Genomic DNA, 19,721 nt, shown 5'->3' with positions numbered 1-19,721 from the left:
ATGAACTACTTGCAGCTGTAAACTTTCCCATCAAGTATGGAGCTGCTTATCTTGCTTCCATGTGATATAAAAAAGGCACTAGTAATGTGGGATGCTTTTTTTTTTTTCACTGAAGTACAGAGAACAAAATATATACAAGTTAAAAGTCATCTCCTGTTAATGGGATGAACATGTGGGGTGTGGGGAGAAGACACTCACAGTCTTTTTTATGATTGGGGAAAAGTGATATTATGAAACAATAAAACAAAATGGTAGTGGTCAAGCATTAACACAGGACTATCACTGTTATGAAAATAAAATACCTGTATAAATTTGCTAAGTGTACCTAAAGCCACAGCTAGTCTTAAGTGGACATCTAAAGTACAATTATACCTGGAAAAAATAAATCAGCGATACTATTGTTCATTTCAAAATAGAAACCCCAGATAAATCCAAGATATCAATAATGTCTAGAATTCTGTGCCAAACTGTAACTACCTACTAACATCAAAACAAATTCTTGTTTATATAAAAAAAGTCCTTGCTGTAATCCATACTTGAAATTAGAAACAGTTTAGCAAAAGATGCCATAGACTTGATGATGGAAGAGATGAAAAGCAGCGATCATAAGGAGAGTAGAGAGGTTTTGATAGAGCTTTCACATCTTCCTTTTTGGGTAGAATTTTACAGTCTTGCCTATTTCTCCTGAACCTACCTGCCTACCTACCTTCCTTCCTTCCTTTCTTTCCTGCCTTCCTTCCTTCCTTCTTTCCTTGTCTTCCTTTCTTCCTTCTTTCCTTCCTTCCTTCTTTCCTTCTTTGTCTTCCTCCCTCCTTTCCACCTTCCTTCCTTCTTTCCTTCCTTCCTTCCTTCTTGCCTGCCTGCCCTGCCTGCCTGCCTGCCTGCCTGCCTGCCTTTGGATGGCTGCACTATCAGCGTTGTCTCTAAGCCGCAGCAGCTGGACCTCCAGGAAGGAGAGGTGACCTCAGGGCCCTGATCGTGTCTCTCAGGGTTGTCATGTCTCCTTTTACTGCTCACCGTACAACTCTTACTCACTGTACAAACACCTACACAAAAAAGAGAGGAGGTCTGTCCCAGATGTAAGTGGCAGTAGACCGTTCAGAGGGTATCAGGCCCCTGGCTGGCATTTATGCCTTTGGGAATCTCCCACAAGATGGCTGCTTTAAGGAGTTCACAAAGTAAAGAAGTAAGTAAATTATAAGTGATGTGAAGGCTCTGGAGGGAAGTGTAAGTGAAAATAAAGTCAGACAACACAGCTCAACTCCTAACTGATATTTGTGAGAGCAGGGCAGTGAAATACCTCATGGCAAAAATCATACATGCAGCCCACGTTTCTATTTACCTGCTTGCACTGGAAAACACTGAAGATAGCACTCTGGTGTGTGGTCTCTGAAGGGAGAGATATACCGGCAGACACAGAAAAGCCACTTAGCTAGAGTCTCTAGGCATACAAAAGTTAAATCATGGAGAACAAAAATCCCCCTTCAAAAATACTGACTTACTTTACTTACATTTCTCCCTGTAGTGTCTTCTCAAGTTCTCCATTCTGGGGCTGTCACTGTAAAAAGTAAAGACAAGTGCCAATGCCTAGGCATTTCGGTCAAACTGAGGTCGAGCTCTAAATCAAATGACAGTTGCATGTGGCTATACCAAGGCATACCATACCTTATTCCAATAGGTAAGCTACACCAGGTGTTCGGATTTCAAATTCAAGCCATTTTAATTTTCTGTCTCTTCCCTGTCAGTGTCTGAACCACTGCTCCTTCCATCAAACCTACAGTGCAAGTGGTAGATTGTCTGATCTCTCTTTAGGTGCTAAATGTGATAGGAAAAGATGTTGCTGGCTCACCAGTGTTTTTGGCAGAAAACAAGCATTTTTTACTTTAGCAGAGAAAGTGATGTACCCAAAGAGCAGAGAATCCTGAATGGCGGGGAAAGGCTTTCTGGTTCTGTAGTGTCTGAGTATCCTCAGCTTCTTCCACTAGACTAGTTCTGACAAGTAGTCACAAAACAGTCTACAAAATGGCATCATGCCAAACTGGACATTTACCAAGTTCATTCCACTAGAGGCACAGATTTAAACAGCTCATTCCAAAAAAGCCCCCATCAGCAGGCAGACTGTGATATTAAATAAAGACTGGTCATTTCTTCTTTCTGGAAACATGACATTTATTTTAATTACAATATGGGAGGGGTCTTGTGATTAAGATCCTGGTCTGCATTTGGTGTCACTGATCTACATTCAAAGAGAATGCATTCATCCCTATTGTTGCAATATCTTCTATGCTTAGCTTTGTGCATTTTCTTTAATGACTCTATATTTCTGTTGGTGAAACTAGGATAATCATTTTTCCCTATGAAGAAATGTGAGAATGTATTTGTGTAAGGCGTCTTCATACGTAGTTACTGGCAGAAGCAGGAGTGATAGGGTCTTCAAGCATGGAAAAAATTTACAGAGCCTGTTAACTGTTCTTCTCTGTGTCCATGATGTCTAGGACAAGCACTGAGCTGAAATTACAGCAAGATAGAAGCAGGCTGGACTGTAGAAAAAACTTTCTGACACAGAAGGGTAGTGATGCATTGGATTAGACCACACAGGAAGGGCTGGAGGCCTGACTACTGAAGGTTGTTAAAAACATTTTAGACAAACACATCTAGCCTGACATAAGTAGAAATGACTGTGACTCAAGGAAAGGAAATGGTTTAGAGTCCTGTTTCGTTTGTGGGCTGGCCCAAAGAGATGATCCAAAAGGCTAAATGATCCTTCAGTTGCAAAAGGCCATGAGATCCCTGTCTCAATGACTTCTCAGTGTCCTTTAGGAATCCCTTATCTTGTAAGTCTCTATAAATATAGAAGCTATTGTTGCTCATGAGGGGATATTTTTGTTTTTGTTTTCTTGTAATGTCAAGAAATGTGCAAAGCTAAGGTGAATAAAAATATGGGCAGAAAACCATTCAAGGATTCTGAAAACAGAAATGAATCATGCAGTGAGAGAGGAGGAGAAGAAAAACCCATGAAGGCAAAATGCAGATTTCAGACAGGCTTCCTGAATCAAACTGATCATTAATTGAATGCCGCTGCAGCCAGTGCTGGTACCAGTGGATTGAAGCATCATGATGCATGTAAGAACAGAAATGTCCCTCAGCTGCCATCTGTCATTGACAGCCAGATCCTCCCCTGTGGATCTTCCTAAGAGCAGCCAAGTTTGTTGTCCTTGTGCACTACAGACATCTGTAACATTCCTGCCTGTGTGGGAGGACTGAAAGATGGGAGGAATTTGGCCATCGGTGATGTTCTCCTCAGTTCCTTCCTGAATGGAAAACTGGAATGATTCTGAGCTGAACAGGGACCCCTCAAGCAGTGTTCCTGTCAAATTAAAATTCATTCTCATATTCTCAGCCTTACCGAATGCCCTTTGAACTACTATGGCACTGACATGCTGCATTGTAGTAACAGAAACCCAGTGATTTACTCAAGCAAATCCCTTGATGCAGAAGACTCTTTGAAGTTATGTATTTAGGCTAGGATTTTATAAAGGTTAACCTGGCTCACTTTGAAAGTGAAGTTCCTGTTGGTTTCTCTGAGAACTGTGAGTACTTTTCTTGCAGTCTAGTCTCTTTAGAGGTACTAGTCATTGTTTTCAATCATATGTTATATCAAATTATTAAGACCAATAGCACTTTCAGCTAGAAATAAAATCACTACTATCTGTTAATTTTCTACCCATGGGAATTCACCTCTCAAAATTCTCAAATGTCATCCTTCTTTCCACCTTCTCTTCAGAAGGAAAAAAATTACAGATTATTTTACCTGATGAAAATCCTAGAATGTTGTGTTCCTTCCACAGTAGCCCAAGTACTGATAAACCCTCTAAACACACACTACTGAATATTCTTAAAGAGAAATGCTTCCTCTCCAAGTTTGTAATATACCCCAGAGGATAGTCCTGACACAACAAGCAGGGAGCACACGTGACATCTCATGTTTCAAGTTCTGGGTTTTTTAATTTTTTTAAGTAAATTAAATGTTTAAGCTTGTTTAGTGCTACAGACCCAAGTCTTTGTTGCAGCAACAGAGAAAACTTTTTAATGGTTAAGTGGACATGAAGAATGCATAAAAGCATGAATCTGTTCATCATTCACAGCAACTTGGGGGTCCAGTGAAGACTACCTATCAGCTTACCAATGAATGCTATTTGCATTCATGTTTGTGAGGTATGTATAACATTACAGGTCCTAGCTAGAATAGTTTCTTGGTTTGTTTCCTGTAGTTTTCAATGTCCTTAATTACCTTTTCACAAAACCCTTTCTCTGAGCTGTCATGCTGGCCTGCTACCTCTTAGCTCTATTCCTCTGTATAAATCATGTAACTTTTTGCTCCATCTGCTACTGTTGAGTTAAACTGCCATCAGAGATTAATTATTTAACAATAAGATTTCAGATCCTTAGGAACAAATATGTCATTACTTCTGGGTTTTTTTGTGCTATAATTATCACTTTCTCAGCCCAAGGCATCTCCCTTTGAAGTCCTCCCAAATTTCCAACATTTAAGAGACAGAGAAGCTCTCAGGAGCCTGCTTTTGGTTCCACAGCATCTCACCATACCCTTGCCTGTTGCCTGTTTAGCATTCACAGCAAACTGAGGGCACTCAGTACTTTTGAACCTACTCATCTACTACAAATCTTATCATAATGTTAAGTCTTTTAATTAAATTATAAATAATTCTGTGGAAAATTAAATGATGCTTATTACACTTGCTAATCCAGGTTCAGCTGAGGTCTGGCTCTCACTGAACACACATTGTGAACACACATTCAATTCTTACTTGAGTGAGTTTCCGCCCAAAGCAGATGGGAAAGGACAAAGTATGGGAGGAGAAAACACTAACTCACTTAAAACTAATCCAACAGGAAAAAAAAGAAAAAGGATTAGTTGTAACTTGATCAGAGTTCTGATGCAATTGTCCTTGATCTTACATCCAGCAGAAAGCTTGGTTTATAAGCACTACAGGGATAGCGCAGGAGTAGGAACAAGAAGCTCATGCTGTAAGGCCTCGTTTGGGACCTAGTTTATGCCAATTTAAAGTGCTTCTGGAATTACAATAAAAGATTGACACTCTTTGTCTGTGGGCTGCATTAAGAAGAATTTCAGAGCATTTTCTTTAATGCGTAGAAAGACGGTTTCCACAGCCCAGTGGCATGTGGCATCTTGTTATGCTGAGGTAACGTGGACATATGTCAGGGCCCTGGGAGTTTCTTGTGGGTCTGTCCATTGAATCACTCTGCTTTTCTAAAGGGAAAAAGCATCACTTTGCTTTTCTAGGGGGCTAGAGAGCTGCTAACTGCTGTTTCTCCAAAGTCTCAGATGAGAGCCTGGGATAAAGCAAGTCATCTGCCTCACTGCTCGTAGGCAGGTGTCACTGCAACTGTTCCATTTGTGGCAGCTTTTGCATCAGGAGGAAGCTATACTTGAACCAAACTGCGCACAGAGGAACCTGTGCCCCGATGTGCTGCTTTCACACCGCTAGAGGGAAGCGTCAGAGTGCCTCGGTCGTGCGTGTTTACCTCGTCTTCAAATACGATGAGTATCACAAGCTTCTGCCTGGAATCTGTTATCTTCACAACTGTAAAATCCCTGTGCGTGAGTGCATGGATATAGCACATAAGTTTTAAAAGGGCTATTTATATTAAAAGGCCTTTTATTCAGATACCCAAATGTTTCTGTTAAAATATGTTAATCTTTTCACTAACCCTATCAGTCGGCTTTTATTTAACACTTTCCTAGTTTTTCGGGTTTTTTTCCCTTCAACTGTTCCTCTGAGTTCATTCAAAAATACATTCCTGTAGTCCATAAAAATATTTATAACGTTTTTCTCAATCTCTAAATCTTTCTTTCCCTGTGTACATAACACAATCTGATAACACCTGGCTAACAGGAACAGAATCTGCATAGTGGAGTTTTACATTTCAAAAACTTATGTTTTAAATGTTGATTTTAGAAATTAAAATATAGTTCTAACAAAAGGTGTCTTTGGATTTCCATCATTCTAAATTTTGAAGTGACTCCTCGTTGTGATTTTTTAAGACTGGTTTTAGTTGAAAATAAGTGTCTTGCTAGAGAATTTAATCTAATTAAAAAATGCAATAGTTTACACATCTCTATTTTAATCTTAATTTGTTAAGAGACAAGAAGCATCCGGAAAGCTTGAATTTCAGAATAAATAAGAATCTTTGAAGATATTTGAAGGATACATCACAGGAATTTTTGTTTGGGTACATTTCTGGAAATTACTTTTCTAAAATTTTTAAAAGCATATAAATATCAAGTTTCCTTCAGCAATAATTTAAACTTTTTTATTATTTTCTACAGATATTGCATATGTATATTTTAGTTATTTTGATAAAAAATTTCTAATCCATCTTTACAAACATTAATGAAAATGTATGTCTTTACCAATATTGACAGTGATATTGCTCATAAAACTTTTAAATATCTTTATTTTCACTCCATTGGTCCTAAAAGTTACTGTTGAATTACAGAATGAAATGGAAACCATGCAGCTTAACTGACCACCTGAGCATTGTAAACAATTAACAAATAATAATAATACTTGGCAAACAGTTTGCAACACAGCCAACAGAAATAAATTTGTGAACATAAAATTAGTTGATGTACTTCATTTAAATCAGTAGAATTTACCTCTTTTTTCAGATGCAGAGGTCCTTTTAAGAGAGAAAGCCAAAAAACTGCATTATTGCATTGAACGAATCAAGTAGCAGTATGCAGAACCTAGTTAATCTATAGTAGACTGATTCTAACAGGGTTAATAATCTAATTTGGAGTAAGACACAATGTAAACAAGTTAATGCAAATGTATCTGAGTACAGATAATTTGCAAAGAGGAAAAGGAACAAATGAACAGGGAAAATTATTAGGTTTGAGATGACCATCTCATTTTATTCAAGTCTATTTCTGATTTCCTTTTGATAGGTAGTGTTGTAGATGGAGCTGAAGAGTGTATATATTTTATTACTCTCAAAGCTCTCACTCTTTTCTTTTTACCATGGTGCATGTACTTAAATTGCAAAATAACACTCATTACTTTCCTGTTTAAAATTTTCAGGGCTTAAATACTGAGGTGGTAATGTTCTTCCCAAATAGCTAGGATGGATTGTTAAACCAAATAAACACCAGTCATTCCAGTCCATCCATCTTTATTTCACAATTCCCAGACCAATTCTTATGGATGGCTGCTCTCCATGTAGATGGCCACTCTCCAGGAGGTCTGAACGTGGTGAAAGACAAGTAGCTATAAAGGTAATATATGATCTCTACAGTCCTTGAATCACTGTATCAATGTCATGTGAATATTTAACAGTCCTGTTAAAGAAAATAGGATCAGTCGGATAATCTACTGGCTGCAGTAGTATTTAACAAGTTGTAATCCTTAGCTTTCCTGCCAGCAAATTCTTCATTAAGCACAAGATATCCTAAAACAAACCACCACTAAAACCTCTCCAGATGATAATATATAAAGAGTTCTTTTAGGCAGATAATTGTTGCCAAAAATGTTGTGCATGGCAATTTTTCTCTTCTCTTTCTTCCACTTAGTCAAGCTGAAATACTCTAAAGGCTTCCATATATCGAAAACTGTGATTTAGGTGAAATATTTATAGTGAGGCACAGGGACACTCAATACAAATAGGGTTTAGGATTTCACTATAAACACAGAATTCCAACCTGAAATCTTTTTATACATGTTGCTCTTTTATGAGTGAATCCCAACAGGTTTTTTAATTGATCTACAACCACTTTCAAGATGAACTGGGCACACATGGCATCAAGTAATTTTTTCATGTGTTGTTGATGCCATAAATAGTGTAACCCAAGCATTTTGACTAACTTTCCTAATGAGAATTTGGGCTGAGCACCTGAAATCTGAAGAAGATACAAGGAAATATTCAGCATAGCTCAATCACAACTGAAGTTCCACACTGATTGTGGCTTCAGCAAACCAAAACAGTCCGCAGCCCCTTCTTGTCTTTATTGTACCAGCATACTTGGGCATAGGTCCATTTCACCCATGCATGTAGCAAGGTGCTTCTCAGATAAGCTGTCATACACACCCAGGAACTGAGAAATCAAAGCTGTAGGATCATAAAATAATTCAGGTTGGAGGAGACTTCAGGAGGTCACCTAGTCCAAGCTCTGCTTTTATGGTTTGCCTTACATAGGTGACCCTTTCTTGCCCTGGAGCTGCAAATCTCTGCTCCCCCAGGCCCAGCTATTTTTCCATGCTTATTCCCACAGCCTGGATTCATCAGCAATCCAAGGCAATTTCCCTGCAGGCATCAGATGTTGCCTCAGGGTCAGAAGCAACAGGGCAGTGAACTAATATACTCCCATTGCTCTTCCAGCTTTGAGCTGGCAGGGTCACACACTCTGCCTTTAGCAGTCCCAGAGTGGGGCTGCCCCTAATACGACTGCTGCTTCCTCAGAGATTTTCTGCAGAGGTGCAGGGGGGATTTCCACCCTGCCCAGGGAGGAGGCTGCAGAAGAGGGGGAAGAGGGAAGGAGGAGGTGGAACAGCTGCAGCAGCTGGAGTTGTGAGAATCAGCTTGCCTAGCAACCCCCTTTCTTAGGAAGGGACACCTCATTCAGCCACAACAGCAACATCAGAAGCGGCTCTGACACTTGCTGAGCTTGATGCGTGTTAGGGAACATGAGCGCTGTCAAAACACCTGCCCTTAGGCTCCGAAGCCTCCTCAGTTTTTTGGTAGGTAAACTACATAGCTTCTCTTACCAGAACTTTTTCCTGTGCACTGTGCACACCTAAAGAATTGTGCATGGCTTATTGCAGTAAGACAGCCACTAATACCATGCATTTGCTGAGTGTTCCTAATATAATTTATTTTACTAATATAGAAACTAAGTGTAATAGCAGAATACATTGGAAAAATCAATTCTATAATTCTAACTTATTCCACGAATACAGGCATAAGTAATTGCATAATCTATTAGATGATTCTTCTCCAATAATATATAGAAAAATAATATCAGATTATATTAATAGAACCTATTACCTTTTAATTATTTGTGCAATAAGACCAGAATGAATTACGATAGCATATTCTGTTCTGTTTATATAATTATATGTAGCCTGGAGTTTACATTTTATTATATGATTTACATATATGTGTGTATGAAATAATGTATAGTGTATAATGTATACAGGTATAATGTATATTATGTTACTTTGCAATTCAATCCGTATGTTACTATGAGGCTATATTCTCCCTGTAATAAGCATATGTAATCTTAATATGATCTATAATTATATATCATGTTATAATATGTACATGATTAACAGATACATTGTGTTATTAAAACATAACAAAAAGCAGCTCTTTAAAAGAATTCAGGTGTAAACAATTAAAAGAAAATGGGCAGTTTAGGGAGGGGGGTGATATTTTAAAAGCACACTCACAAATTCTTTAAATCAAATGTCTCTCTGCAGACAAACTTAAAATCCTCTGCTCTCTGTAGAGGGACCTATCTGCAGGAGAAGGATTAGCTGAGTCCCCTCACTGTTTCATGACTTATTTCTGGACAGACCAAAATAATCTAGTGACCCAGTTTGTACACTGCTAGGAAGCTGTCATTTTTTGTTCCGGAAGACTGAGGAGACAAAGAAAAATAAGACAGGTTCAGTTTCTGTGTTTGGTTTATTTTTTTAAAAAGAACTACAAACTGTGGATGGAACTTATCATTCCTGTCCCCATACTGTGTTTTACAGGTTTATTCATACGATTTTTTTTTTATGGCAGGTGATATTAGTGGAGGGCTGGCATGATCTGGATAACAAAGACTATGATTGTTGGCCCCTGGAAAAACCAGATGAGTATAACATGCTAGACTGTGGAGGTGAGTGAGTCCTAAAGTTGCTTGGGGAAGAACATCTCAAGCTTGGGGAATGGTTGAGAACCTGGGACTGATAAACTCAAGCTAATACTTAACTCATAACAAATTTATGTGTGGAAGAAGGCATCTGAGTCAGTGACAACCTCTCTTTCTAGAGGAATAAGTGAAAGGAAATGGTCAAAAGATACTCCTGAGTAATTGCTTATCAAGTATTCATTGGTTCCGAAGGAAAAGTAATAGCAACAACTGAATCCCTTCCCCCACACGAAATTGAAATCATTGTGTTCAACTAGGGCATTTTATTTCTCATTAGGAAACCAAAAGCAGCTTAACCCAAGCAACACAGACAGGCAGTTCTGCATTGCAGTAAAGCCTATGGAGTCATTACTGAAATTTTGCAGTGTCAGTTCAAAAGCAGACTGTGTATAAACCCTCCAGCCAATAAGTAAAATTACCATATCTATTTTTCATGCTTTTCCCCCTTGATCAAAATTATGTTACATAAGTTCTTAAAAGCATCTTAGATCTTTAACTATTTATTCTAGTCAGCTTCAAAAATGAATTTATGGAGATAGGATAATCAAAAATGGAAGAAATTTTTTTACATGGAAAACTCATGGTTTGAGATTGAAAAATAATTAAGGGGTAATTGAAATACTAGAAATTCCATTTAAATGTAAGAGGAACCTTTTCTACTGTAAGAGTAATTGGATACTGGAACAGTTTGCCCAGGGTTGTTGTGGATTCTCCATTCCTGAAGATATTTAAAACCTGAGCAACCTGTTCTGTATCACCCTGCTTTGAGCAAGGACGTGGACTAGGCAATATCCGGAGGTGCTTTCCAGTTTCAACTGTTCTGTGATTCTGTGACTCTGTAACTGGGAATAAAGGGCTTAATAACTGATGTAAAAGAACAATTTTGTATGTGTTGGAAAAGATCAGACCAGACACAAAATTTTCCAATATGGCTTAGGGGAAAAATAAGAACACTTTAGAAACTCTTATATTAATAAAACACTCTGGGAAAAATACTGCTGGGTCATGCTCTGAGCTCAATATGATAGTTAAACACTCTCTTAAAAGTTCAGATTGAAGACTGAAGTTCAAAGACTATCTAGACAATTATCAGCTAAGTCTTTTATCCCTGTGTGAATTTACTATTTCTTTAACATTAAAACAATTATTTATCAAACAGATGACTTGTTTAAAGCTATTCTTGCTAATAAATCAAAGTGTGAACTGAGTACAAAGGAAACCAATATGAGTAGGTTGCTTAATTAATATATGCCCTCTGCCATCAATTTTATAATGAACTCCAAGTGTTGTCCTGCCTTTCTTTGTGATAATTCCTTGCCAGCTTATGGGCATTGTTAAAAGCAAAGCATGAAGCAAATGCTGTTGTGGATTTAACTTGCAACCCGAGATCTGCAAAGAATTTACATGTGTGCATATCTAGCACTGAAAAAAAGGGATTTGTTCATTTTTGTGAGACCTTTAGAGAGAAGGAATGTTGTTCTAGAAAGCAATTCATCTGAAGTTTATGCTGGCCTTATACCTTCATTCTCTCACATCGTCTGAAGCTCAGCCCTCTCTTACCTTTTAGTGAAAATCTTACTAGAATTCTGTGTAAATCTTTGTGTTGCAGTGTCTCTCAAAGTATCAGCATTTACAATCATTGTTTATTTTTCAAGAGAGCTGTGAAATCTAAAGGTTACTTTACAATTCCTTTATATCTGAAAGGGAGTTATGTTCAAGTGAAAAAATAACAGCTTACTTCATTAACAATACAAGTGAAACATATGTTAATACAAACAACTTCAGAGTAGTAAAAGAGTTTATAATTGGCAAAAAAAAAAAGCAAAGTTTCTTGAAAGGCAGATTTACCCATCCTCTACAGAAGAAGGGATTTAAAATTTCCTGCCAAACTGAGAGCTACACACCTGCATGATGTAAGTGGTTTGACATGACAGGGATAAAACCTGCATTCAACAGTATGGAAAGAGGTGGGTGAACTGAGTGGAAGAATTTTGATGATGTCTTTTGAGAATATGGATTGAAAACCTCTTCCCACCTCTAAACATACTTCATTCCCAGGGTTAGAGTGAGTAATATGATGGTCCAGGGACAAAAAGAGATGATACGGATAAATTATTTGTCCCTGTAAGAGCATGGAAAGGGAAAATTACAGATGCTTGAGCAGTGGTCCTCCCACTATCCTCCGTTCTAGCTGTGATACAGTTTTGTAAAATTGTAAAATTCTTTCCTAATAAGGTCTTCTCATGAGATTACAGGTTTGGACTGGATTCCGTGTGTGCTGCTGTTGTCTCTTCTTTTTCCATAATGAGGTATGCCCCCATAGTGAAAGCAGCCAAAAATGAAGAGCAATGTTTATTGCCTGATCTGGAAAGAAAGCAAGTATATCAGCACAAGCAGCACTGAATAACAGTAGGAGTAAAGCTACTACAAATAAGATGACTTGGTTCTTGATCATAATTATCCAATTGCTTAATCTTCTCTAAGTAAATGTCAGAATCATTCTGTTAATGAGAATTTGTGTTTATCTATACTGCCACTGAAATGGATGACTATTTTCGACTCAGAAAAAGCAATAGGAACAAAAGTTGAAAATTACATTTTCCTTTCACTTCATTCCCTACTACAGAGGAAGTTCTACAGGTATATGCAACTGTACAGTGGAAAATGATGTCAAATATGTTGGTCCATACTTGTATTATTCCTAGGCCTGGAAATGGCATGGATCCAAAGGCCTCCAGAAAAGGCTGTGAGTGGGGAGTTCTTCAATGTGACCTATGCAGTCGTTGCTTCTGATGGCTTTTATGAATATGCGGTGCAAAATGGAATCCTTTCTCACAGGTATTACCTCCTACAAAAATGTTTTCATGGTCATGAGTCAATGGGGATTCTGCATATACAGACATTTTCTGTAACATAACTGGAACACACACCCTGGGGCTCCTCACTAATTCCTTGCATCTCTTGAGGTCTCTTCTAATTCTGTTTGCCATGGTATTTCTCCCTTTGCAATTTTTTTTTTTTTCTCACAGCTGCTACCATGGCGTGTTCTCCTGCATGGTCAAGGATAGTGCATGGCATCCTGTATCTATACTACTGTCTTGGTGCACCTCTGAACGTTGCTTTTTGCCTTCTCTACCCCAAAGAATTTACAACTGAAATTCTTGCACGGTGGATCTCAATATAAGTGGGTCCTATAACTGTTTTAATAATAAGTGTATTTGAACCACACAACATAAATACARAAARAAAAAAAAAAAAAAAGGCTGAACCAAATCTTGAATCCACTGAATTCAGTGATGAAATTCTTTTGATATGTGCAATTGAAATTAGCCCAAATGTGTATATATCAACTCAGAGACTGTGCTAGTAAAAGTAGACAAAAAAGATTAAGCAAAGAATATTTGTGTGTACAACTCCAGATCCCTAAAAGGCTAACGCTCCCTGATCTTACACTGTGGTCTGTACAGAGCAGCACTCCATGCATATAGAGCAATGACTAGGATTGAGTCTGTAGCCATATTTCCCCACTTTCTATACTGTATTTGGTTAATGTAAAAAGGTGTTTATGGAAAAACTCACATTTCATACAAAAAGGTCCTCTGCCAGTCTCAGTGTTCACTTTGCAAAGTTCACTTTTGCAAAAGCTGTTATCTGCAGAGATTTTCTTAAATACCGAAAGATGACTTACAAATCTGTTTGCAGTGGCAAAAAGTCAGTGTCATATTTTGATCATCTGAGTACTATGGTTACACTGTTTTATAAAATTTGTTTTTCACATTTTCCATATTTTCTCAATACTGGTAGTTCCAAGAATTTGACTGTAAAACAGTTTTTCTTACTGCCTGCAAATGAATCTGTTGCTCTTGTCTTTCCAAGGAGATCCATTCCCTTAAATCTATAAGGGACTTCAGAAAATTCTTTGTATACTTACTTATACATATATTGTATGGGAAAGAGATGACAAATATTGAAAAGAGAGGTATCAATGCTGCAGGTTTTTAAGAGGGATCAAATTTTCACCTTATTGTAAGTACAAGAGTATATGGCTGGCTCTGAAGCTTACAGTGGCCGAGCCAAATATGACTGCAGTTGGCAAGCCATTGTATTGGCTTCAGCAGAATTGAATGAGTCCCTAATAAAGATGTTTAAGTGAAAGAAAGCTGCAGAATGCAGGGTAAATTTTAAAAAGCAATCATGAAGAGAAATGCCTGATGGAATTAGTTTCCAATTTGCTTAAACATTTTCTTTTGAACACACAATTTCAGCTCAGAGGCCAATAGATATTAATATCTAATCTGCTTAGATATCTGAGGATTTATGAATTTGCCTATCTCAGTTATCAATCATGTCTGTGCTTTTGTAAATAAGGCCCTAAATATGATCTGTGTCAGTCTGATCCCCTATGCTGTGTTTATATGTTACAATGTAGTCTTCTTTCTTAACTCTATTAATTACTAGCTAGTTTGCACTTCTTGCAATAAAAACAAAAGAAAAAAAAGTCCTGTTTTTCTGGCATTGCTTTGAATACAGAGAGTATATACAAACATGCAAGTGCATAACATTCAAACCAAACCCAATGACTAAGCCTGGCAATATTTAGAGAGTAAACTGTGTTGGGAGAAATGGTTTCAAGTGCTTCAAATCTGTCTCATCAGGGTGATAGAAAACTCAGAGAAACAATTGTTCAACTGAAAGTGGAACTCAGCAGAGTGGGGAAAAGTGTTGCGACAGTGACACACATTCCCATGTAGCTACATTCATCTTTCTGTGATGAACTTTTACAAGCCCTGCCTCTTTTTGCAGAACAGTCTATTCATAAAATCAAATTTTTGCTTTAAATATTTTTGATTTGGCAATCATATCTGATATTATTGTCCAAAATAGTAATTATCCTTGGCTGTTTGGGCTGTGGAGCAAAGACTGAAGCTGAACAGTATGTATGAATCACATGCATTGATGAAGGTATACACTTGAAAACACTGAGAATGAAAGTAGCCAGGGACACGTATTTCTGCTAGGGAAAGTACAGTAATGGTACGTGCTTCTGTGACAGATGTAGCACTGCCAAGCTGCCCCATCTGGTGGAGCAGTCAGGATGGAGAGATAAGTGGAGGTTGGCAGCTGCTTGGGGCATAGCATCTGCCAGAACTCCCTACTGCATAGCAGCAGATGGTGGTCCAGTTGACGGCAGCATTCGCTGCTCTAGAACGCCTTCAACCAAAACTAAAACAAAAGGAAAAAGAAGTGCTGAAACAATGTTTCTCTTGCTGCGTGTGTCTGTGCTTCTAATTTTTCTGTGCAGGATAAAGAACAGGCTCTCATGTGCTTGTTAAAATTTTGAGGAAGGAAGAATGAATTTAAAATTTTTTCTCTTTCTTTCTTGCTTTCTCTCTCTGCTGCTTGGCTAGCAATGCGACTGCTGCAAAGGAATTCTGCGAGGAGCAGGAGTGCCCTGACAATTGGAAAGATGCAAATGGAGAGAACTGCTGTGTCCACCATGCCAACATTCACTCCTGTCCTTTGGCCTTCATGGTTAGTATGACAGTGTGAGTTTATGAGCTCTTTTCTTGCTACTGGAAGAGATAGTGCAATAACCAAGTTCAACTTCAAGAAGTCTTTCTGAAATTACAATTAGGTCAGATCTCTAGTTCACTAAAAATACCGTAAAGATATCTGCTAGTTTTGGAAAGTTTTGAACAAGACATTGAGCTTGCAAAGCAAATGGCTGGATTTTTGGACAAGGTGGTATTCAGAATCTCTCATTATGCAAGATATGGCCAGTTTCATCTCTTTGAGATTACTTGCCTCAAAGGTAGCTTGCCTTTATATAGCTACATCCTTCTGTGTGAAAGCTCAAATCCTCAACAGGAGCTCTAGCTTGCTTCTTGCCTGTCCCATGCCTATGGGAGATGCTTTATTATTGACTCCCTGTGCCCTAGCTGATCCCAGGAATTTGATTTAAAAGAGGAATCACCGCTGAAAACTTAAAATCAAAGCTTTTGGCTAAAACCATAGTAGAGAACTTAAGTATCCCACCATGTGGTGAATTTTCCAATATTTCTTACTTCCACAATTAATTCTGCTTGGAATCAAGGTGTGGGAAAAGTGAAAGGATGTAGCCAACATGCACTGAACAGAACAGAGCGGTTGAGGTTGGAAGGGACATTTAAAAATCATCTAGTCCAACCCCCCTGCTCAAGCAGGGTCACCTACAGCAGGTTTCCCAGGACCATGTCCAGATGTCTTTTGAAGATTTCCAAGGATGGAGACTCCACAATCTCTCTGGGCAGCCTGTTCCAGTGCTCAGTCACCCTCACAGTAAACAGGCTTTTCCTTATTCTCAGATTAAATTTCTTGTGTTTCAGTTTGTGCCTGTTGCCTCTCATCCTGTCAGTGGGCACCACTGAGAAGAGTCTGGCCCCATCCTCTTTACATTCACCCTTCAGGTATTTATATACATTGATAAAATCCTCCCTCAGCCTTCTCTTCTCCAGGCTGAACAGGCCCAGCTCTCGCAGCCTCTCCTCATGGGAGACATGCTCCAGTCCCTTCATCATCTTCCTGGCCCATCACTGGACTCACTGCAGTAGCTCCATGTCTCTCTTACGCTGGAGAGCCCAGAACTGGACACTGCACACCAGATGTGGCCTCACCAGGGCTGAGCAGAGGGGGAGGATCACCTCCCTCGACCTGCTGGCAACGCTCTGCCTAATGCAACCCAGGATACCATTGGCCTCCTTTGCCACAAGGGCACACTGCTGGCTCTTGGTCCACCAGGTACCACAGGTCCTTCTTTGGAGGGCTGCATTGTCCAGCTTCGTTCAAAATTTCAAATATTTCAATTCCTGCTTAGAAAAGGCCAGTCTATACAGGTTGGCGGTCATACAGCAAGAACATCAGAGGAATGTCATTGCATAGGATTGAACTTGTATTTCAAAGAAAGCTCTTTCCCTTACGCTGGCTTTTTGTTTGTTTTGGGGTATTTTTTTTTTAGTGTCATCACTTCTAAAGCATTTTACTTTGGCTAGCATGAACTCCACTTCTTTTATTTTGGTGCGTGTCCTACAGTATATTGAGAGAAATGCCTGAAGAAATATCTGAAGTTAGGAGACAAACAATCTTTTCAAACAAACAAAGCAATGCCAGATCCTCATATAGCCATAATAATCCTCTGTGGCTGCAGTTGCTGAGAAGTTTACTTCCTAGCAGGTTTAGTGAAAAATGCTCTGCAAACAGGCATTGACACAGAAGAAGTGCCTTGCTTACTTGTTAGAAAAAAAGAAAAAGCTGCCATATCAGAAGTCAAGCTGCAATGAAACCCTTTAGAAAAATACAAAATGTGGGATATAATTCAATGTCTGGTTACTCTATAGCAAATCCTGAATAAGTGTATTATCTTCATAGAATTACTCTGGATAAAATTTGGGACCAGGTTTTGGCTCATGTACTTTAAACCACAATGAGGTTTGTGAGATTTTTAATTCAGTGCAAGTGCAATTGCTTTTCTCTTACTGTCTTTTATTTTATCACAGAACAGTATTGCTTGTGCTTCAGCATTTTAATAGAATTGTTACAAGATATCATTTTGTTTGCTGTTACAGAACACAATTTTAACAAGGTAGAAGAGCGGGAGCTAGGATTTTCATTGTGTCATTGTTTAGTAACATAACCAATCTGTCTGATAAAGGGTAAAGGAGGAATATGTGGTCCATGGATTCCAGATGATGGCCAGATATTTACCCACACTTTGTCTACAGCTGGTAAAATGAGCCAAAGAAATTGGACTGCCAAGGTAAGGTACAGTTATTGCATATGGAGCTTTACACTAAGTTTCCTCTTTTTTTTCAGATCTGACTTCCTAGTAGTTTCATGCAGTTCATATGCATGGTTCGCTCCTCATTATTTGTGTTAGTGTCACATATGTGTAAGTGATGCATATGGCTGAATATTATCAATTCCCAATAGATTAAACTTGGATGCAATTGCTTTTCACACTACCAGTCTATAGGCAGCTAGTAAAAAGAACAGTGATAGGAGGGAATAAAATAGCCTAATGTGTCCATTTAAGACCTACATTACTGATATCCGGCACTACTGACTGCACTATAGCGTGGGTTAATATGATGATTAGGGGTTTTCTACAAAGCAGAAGTAAAAAGGAAGCAACTGTGACAGTATGCATAGGCTGGTAGCCTTGCCTGGTGAAAGGATACACACCAGTGAGGGAAATCAGACCTGCCCTTATGCAAGATGCATCTTTCCTGCTCCTCTTTGTCTCCCCAGGCAAGCTCCCTGCCAGTCCTGGTTCTGGAAAAAAGCAATCATTCTGTTGCAAGACACCACAATTGGATGACTGTTGTTGTAAGGTCATAGTGTATGCATGTGAAGTTTTGATGCTTTCTGCTTTGTTTGCTTGTTTGGCAGGTTGTTTTGGTTCACGTGGGTGTGACTTCTCTCATTGCACACATCAGAGTTGGGAGAATGCAAGTCGCTCTGGAAGCAAAAACCACAGTCCTTCCTGCAGTAGGTATGACATAGGATGAAGATGTGAGGGTATCACTTATTGACTGCAAAACTAAATGCTTTTATCGATATCATGCAAGGATATCAAGAGGAAATGTGACTCCTACCCCCTTTACAGTTGAATATAGAACAGGGCTCTTTCTAAAATTCTTCTTTCCTAATACCAGTCATCTGAAAAAATGAGCTTCTCCTTACCTGTGCATGAATATAGAACAGGAAGAGGCCACTCTTGTTGAATAGGTAAAGTCAAATACCACAGCCAACAGCTTCAGGCACTGCAAGGCTCATTCAGTTGTGATGGGGATGTGGAAATATTCTTCCAGCCTCTATGTTATGATGTTATGGACACTCTTCATCTGAAGGGGAGCAGACTAGCCTCAAATGTGCTGGTAAGACAGAAATCCAGCTCAGTACTATTGTTCACATTAACTTTCAATTGCTCCCAAAGCCCTCAGTGTTTTGTTCACTTTAGTAAAGCTGTATATAGGTAAGTGGAAACAGTAACAATTCTCTTAACAATGTAAAACTAAAAAAAAGTGGATCTTATTTAATAATTGAAACACACAATCTGAAGAAAAATGTTGGGTAAAACAGAAATGTCATCACAGTACTCTCATTATCTACTCTTCTGGCTGTTTGTGAATATATTTCCCAATGTTATGAAAAAACAAACAAGCAAAAGCAACCCCCAAAGTGAATGAAAGTATTTAATGAATTCTGGGTGAATTTGCTATTAAATTTAAGACAGCTGCAGCTGACTTTTCAAGCAAAGTTACAATTTACCAAAAAAAAGTTTTGCAGCTCTAGTCCTTAGGCAGAGAATCCTGGTATTATAATGGAATCAGAAGAACCAGGAGGAGTTATTACAAAGTGGTGGTGGGGGGGGGTTGTTGATTTTTTTTTTCAAAAATAAGTAGTGACAGAATAATCCCTTCAGCTTTTTTCAAGAGGCTGAAGCACAGAATGCTATTAGCTTAGGTGCAGAAGTAAAACTGATACACCATTCAAGACATGGGAGATGAAGTTTTGACCTCTAGAGCTTTTGTTTTAAATCATATCTAATGTTGCTGATAATTTTCATGAGACTTTGGAGGAAAAAAAAAATCCTTGAAGTATGGATTGTAAGAATTCATTCTGCAGGAAGTCATTCACAGAACCCAGAGTCTTCTGCGGCTGCTGAGGAAGAGTTACCTACTTCTAGGGTCCCAAGGGCTAGATTAAATACACAGAATAAAAGAGA

General features: G+C 38.6%; 1 protein-coding gene across 1 annotated transcript in view; it reads left to right on the top strand.

Annotated features, from left to right (window-relative positions):
- The first annotated feature begins 8,723 nt into the window (after nt 1-8,723).
- The window catches only part of LOC112963994 (atrial natriuretic peptide receptor 1-like), a 37,849-nt gene continuing 26,851 nt past the window's right edge, over nt 8,724-19,721 (top strand). The window contains exons 1-6 of the mRNA XM_026061553.1: nt 8,724-8,777; nt 9,829-9,925; nt 12,664-12,796; nt 15,367-15,490; nt 17,646-17,750; nt 18,383-18,485. Coding sequence (XP_025917338.1) covers nt 8,724-8,777; nt 9,829-9,925; nt 12,664-12,796; nt 15,367-15,490; nt 17,646-17,750; nt 18,383-18,485 — 616 coding nt within the window. The remainder of the gene's footprint in view (nt 8,778-9,828; nt 9,926-12,663; nt 12,797-15,366; nt 15,491-17,645; nt 17,751-18,382; nt 18,486-19,721) is intronic.

The sequence above is a fragment of the Apteryx rowi genome, unplaced genomic scaffold (genome assembly GCF_003343035.1).
Source record: "Apteryx rowi isolate R43461 unplaced genomic scaffold, aptRow1 scaffold_182, whole genome shotgun sequence".
Classification (NCBI taxonomy): Eukaryota; Metazoa; Chordata; class Aves; order Apterygiformes; family Apterygidae; genus Apteryx; species Apteryx rowi.
The sequence above is the reverse complement of the archived record's forward strand: the minus strand, read 5'-3'. Positions and strand labels throughout refer to the sequence as shown.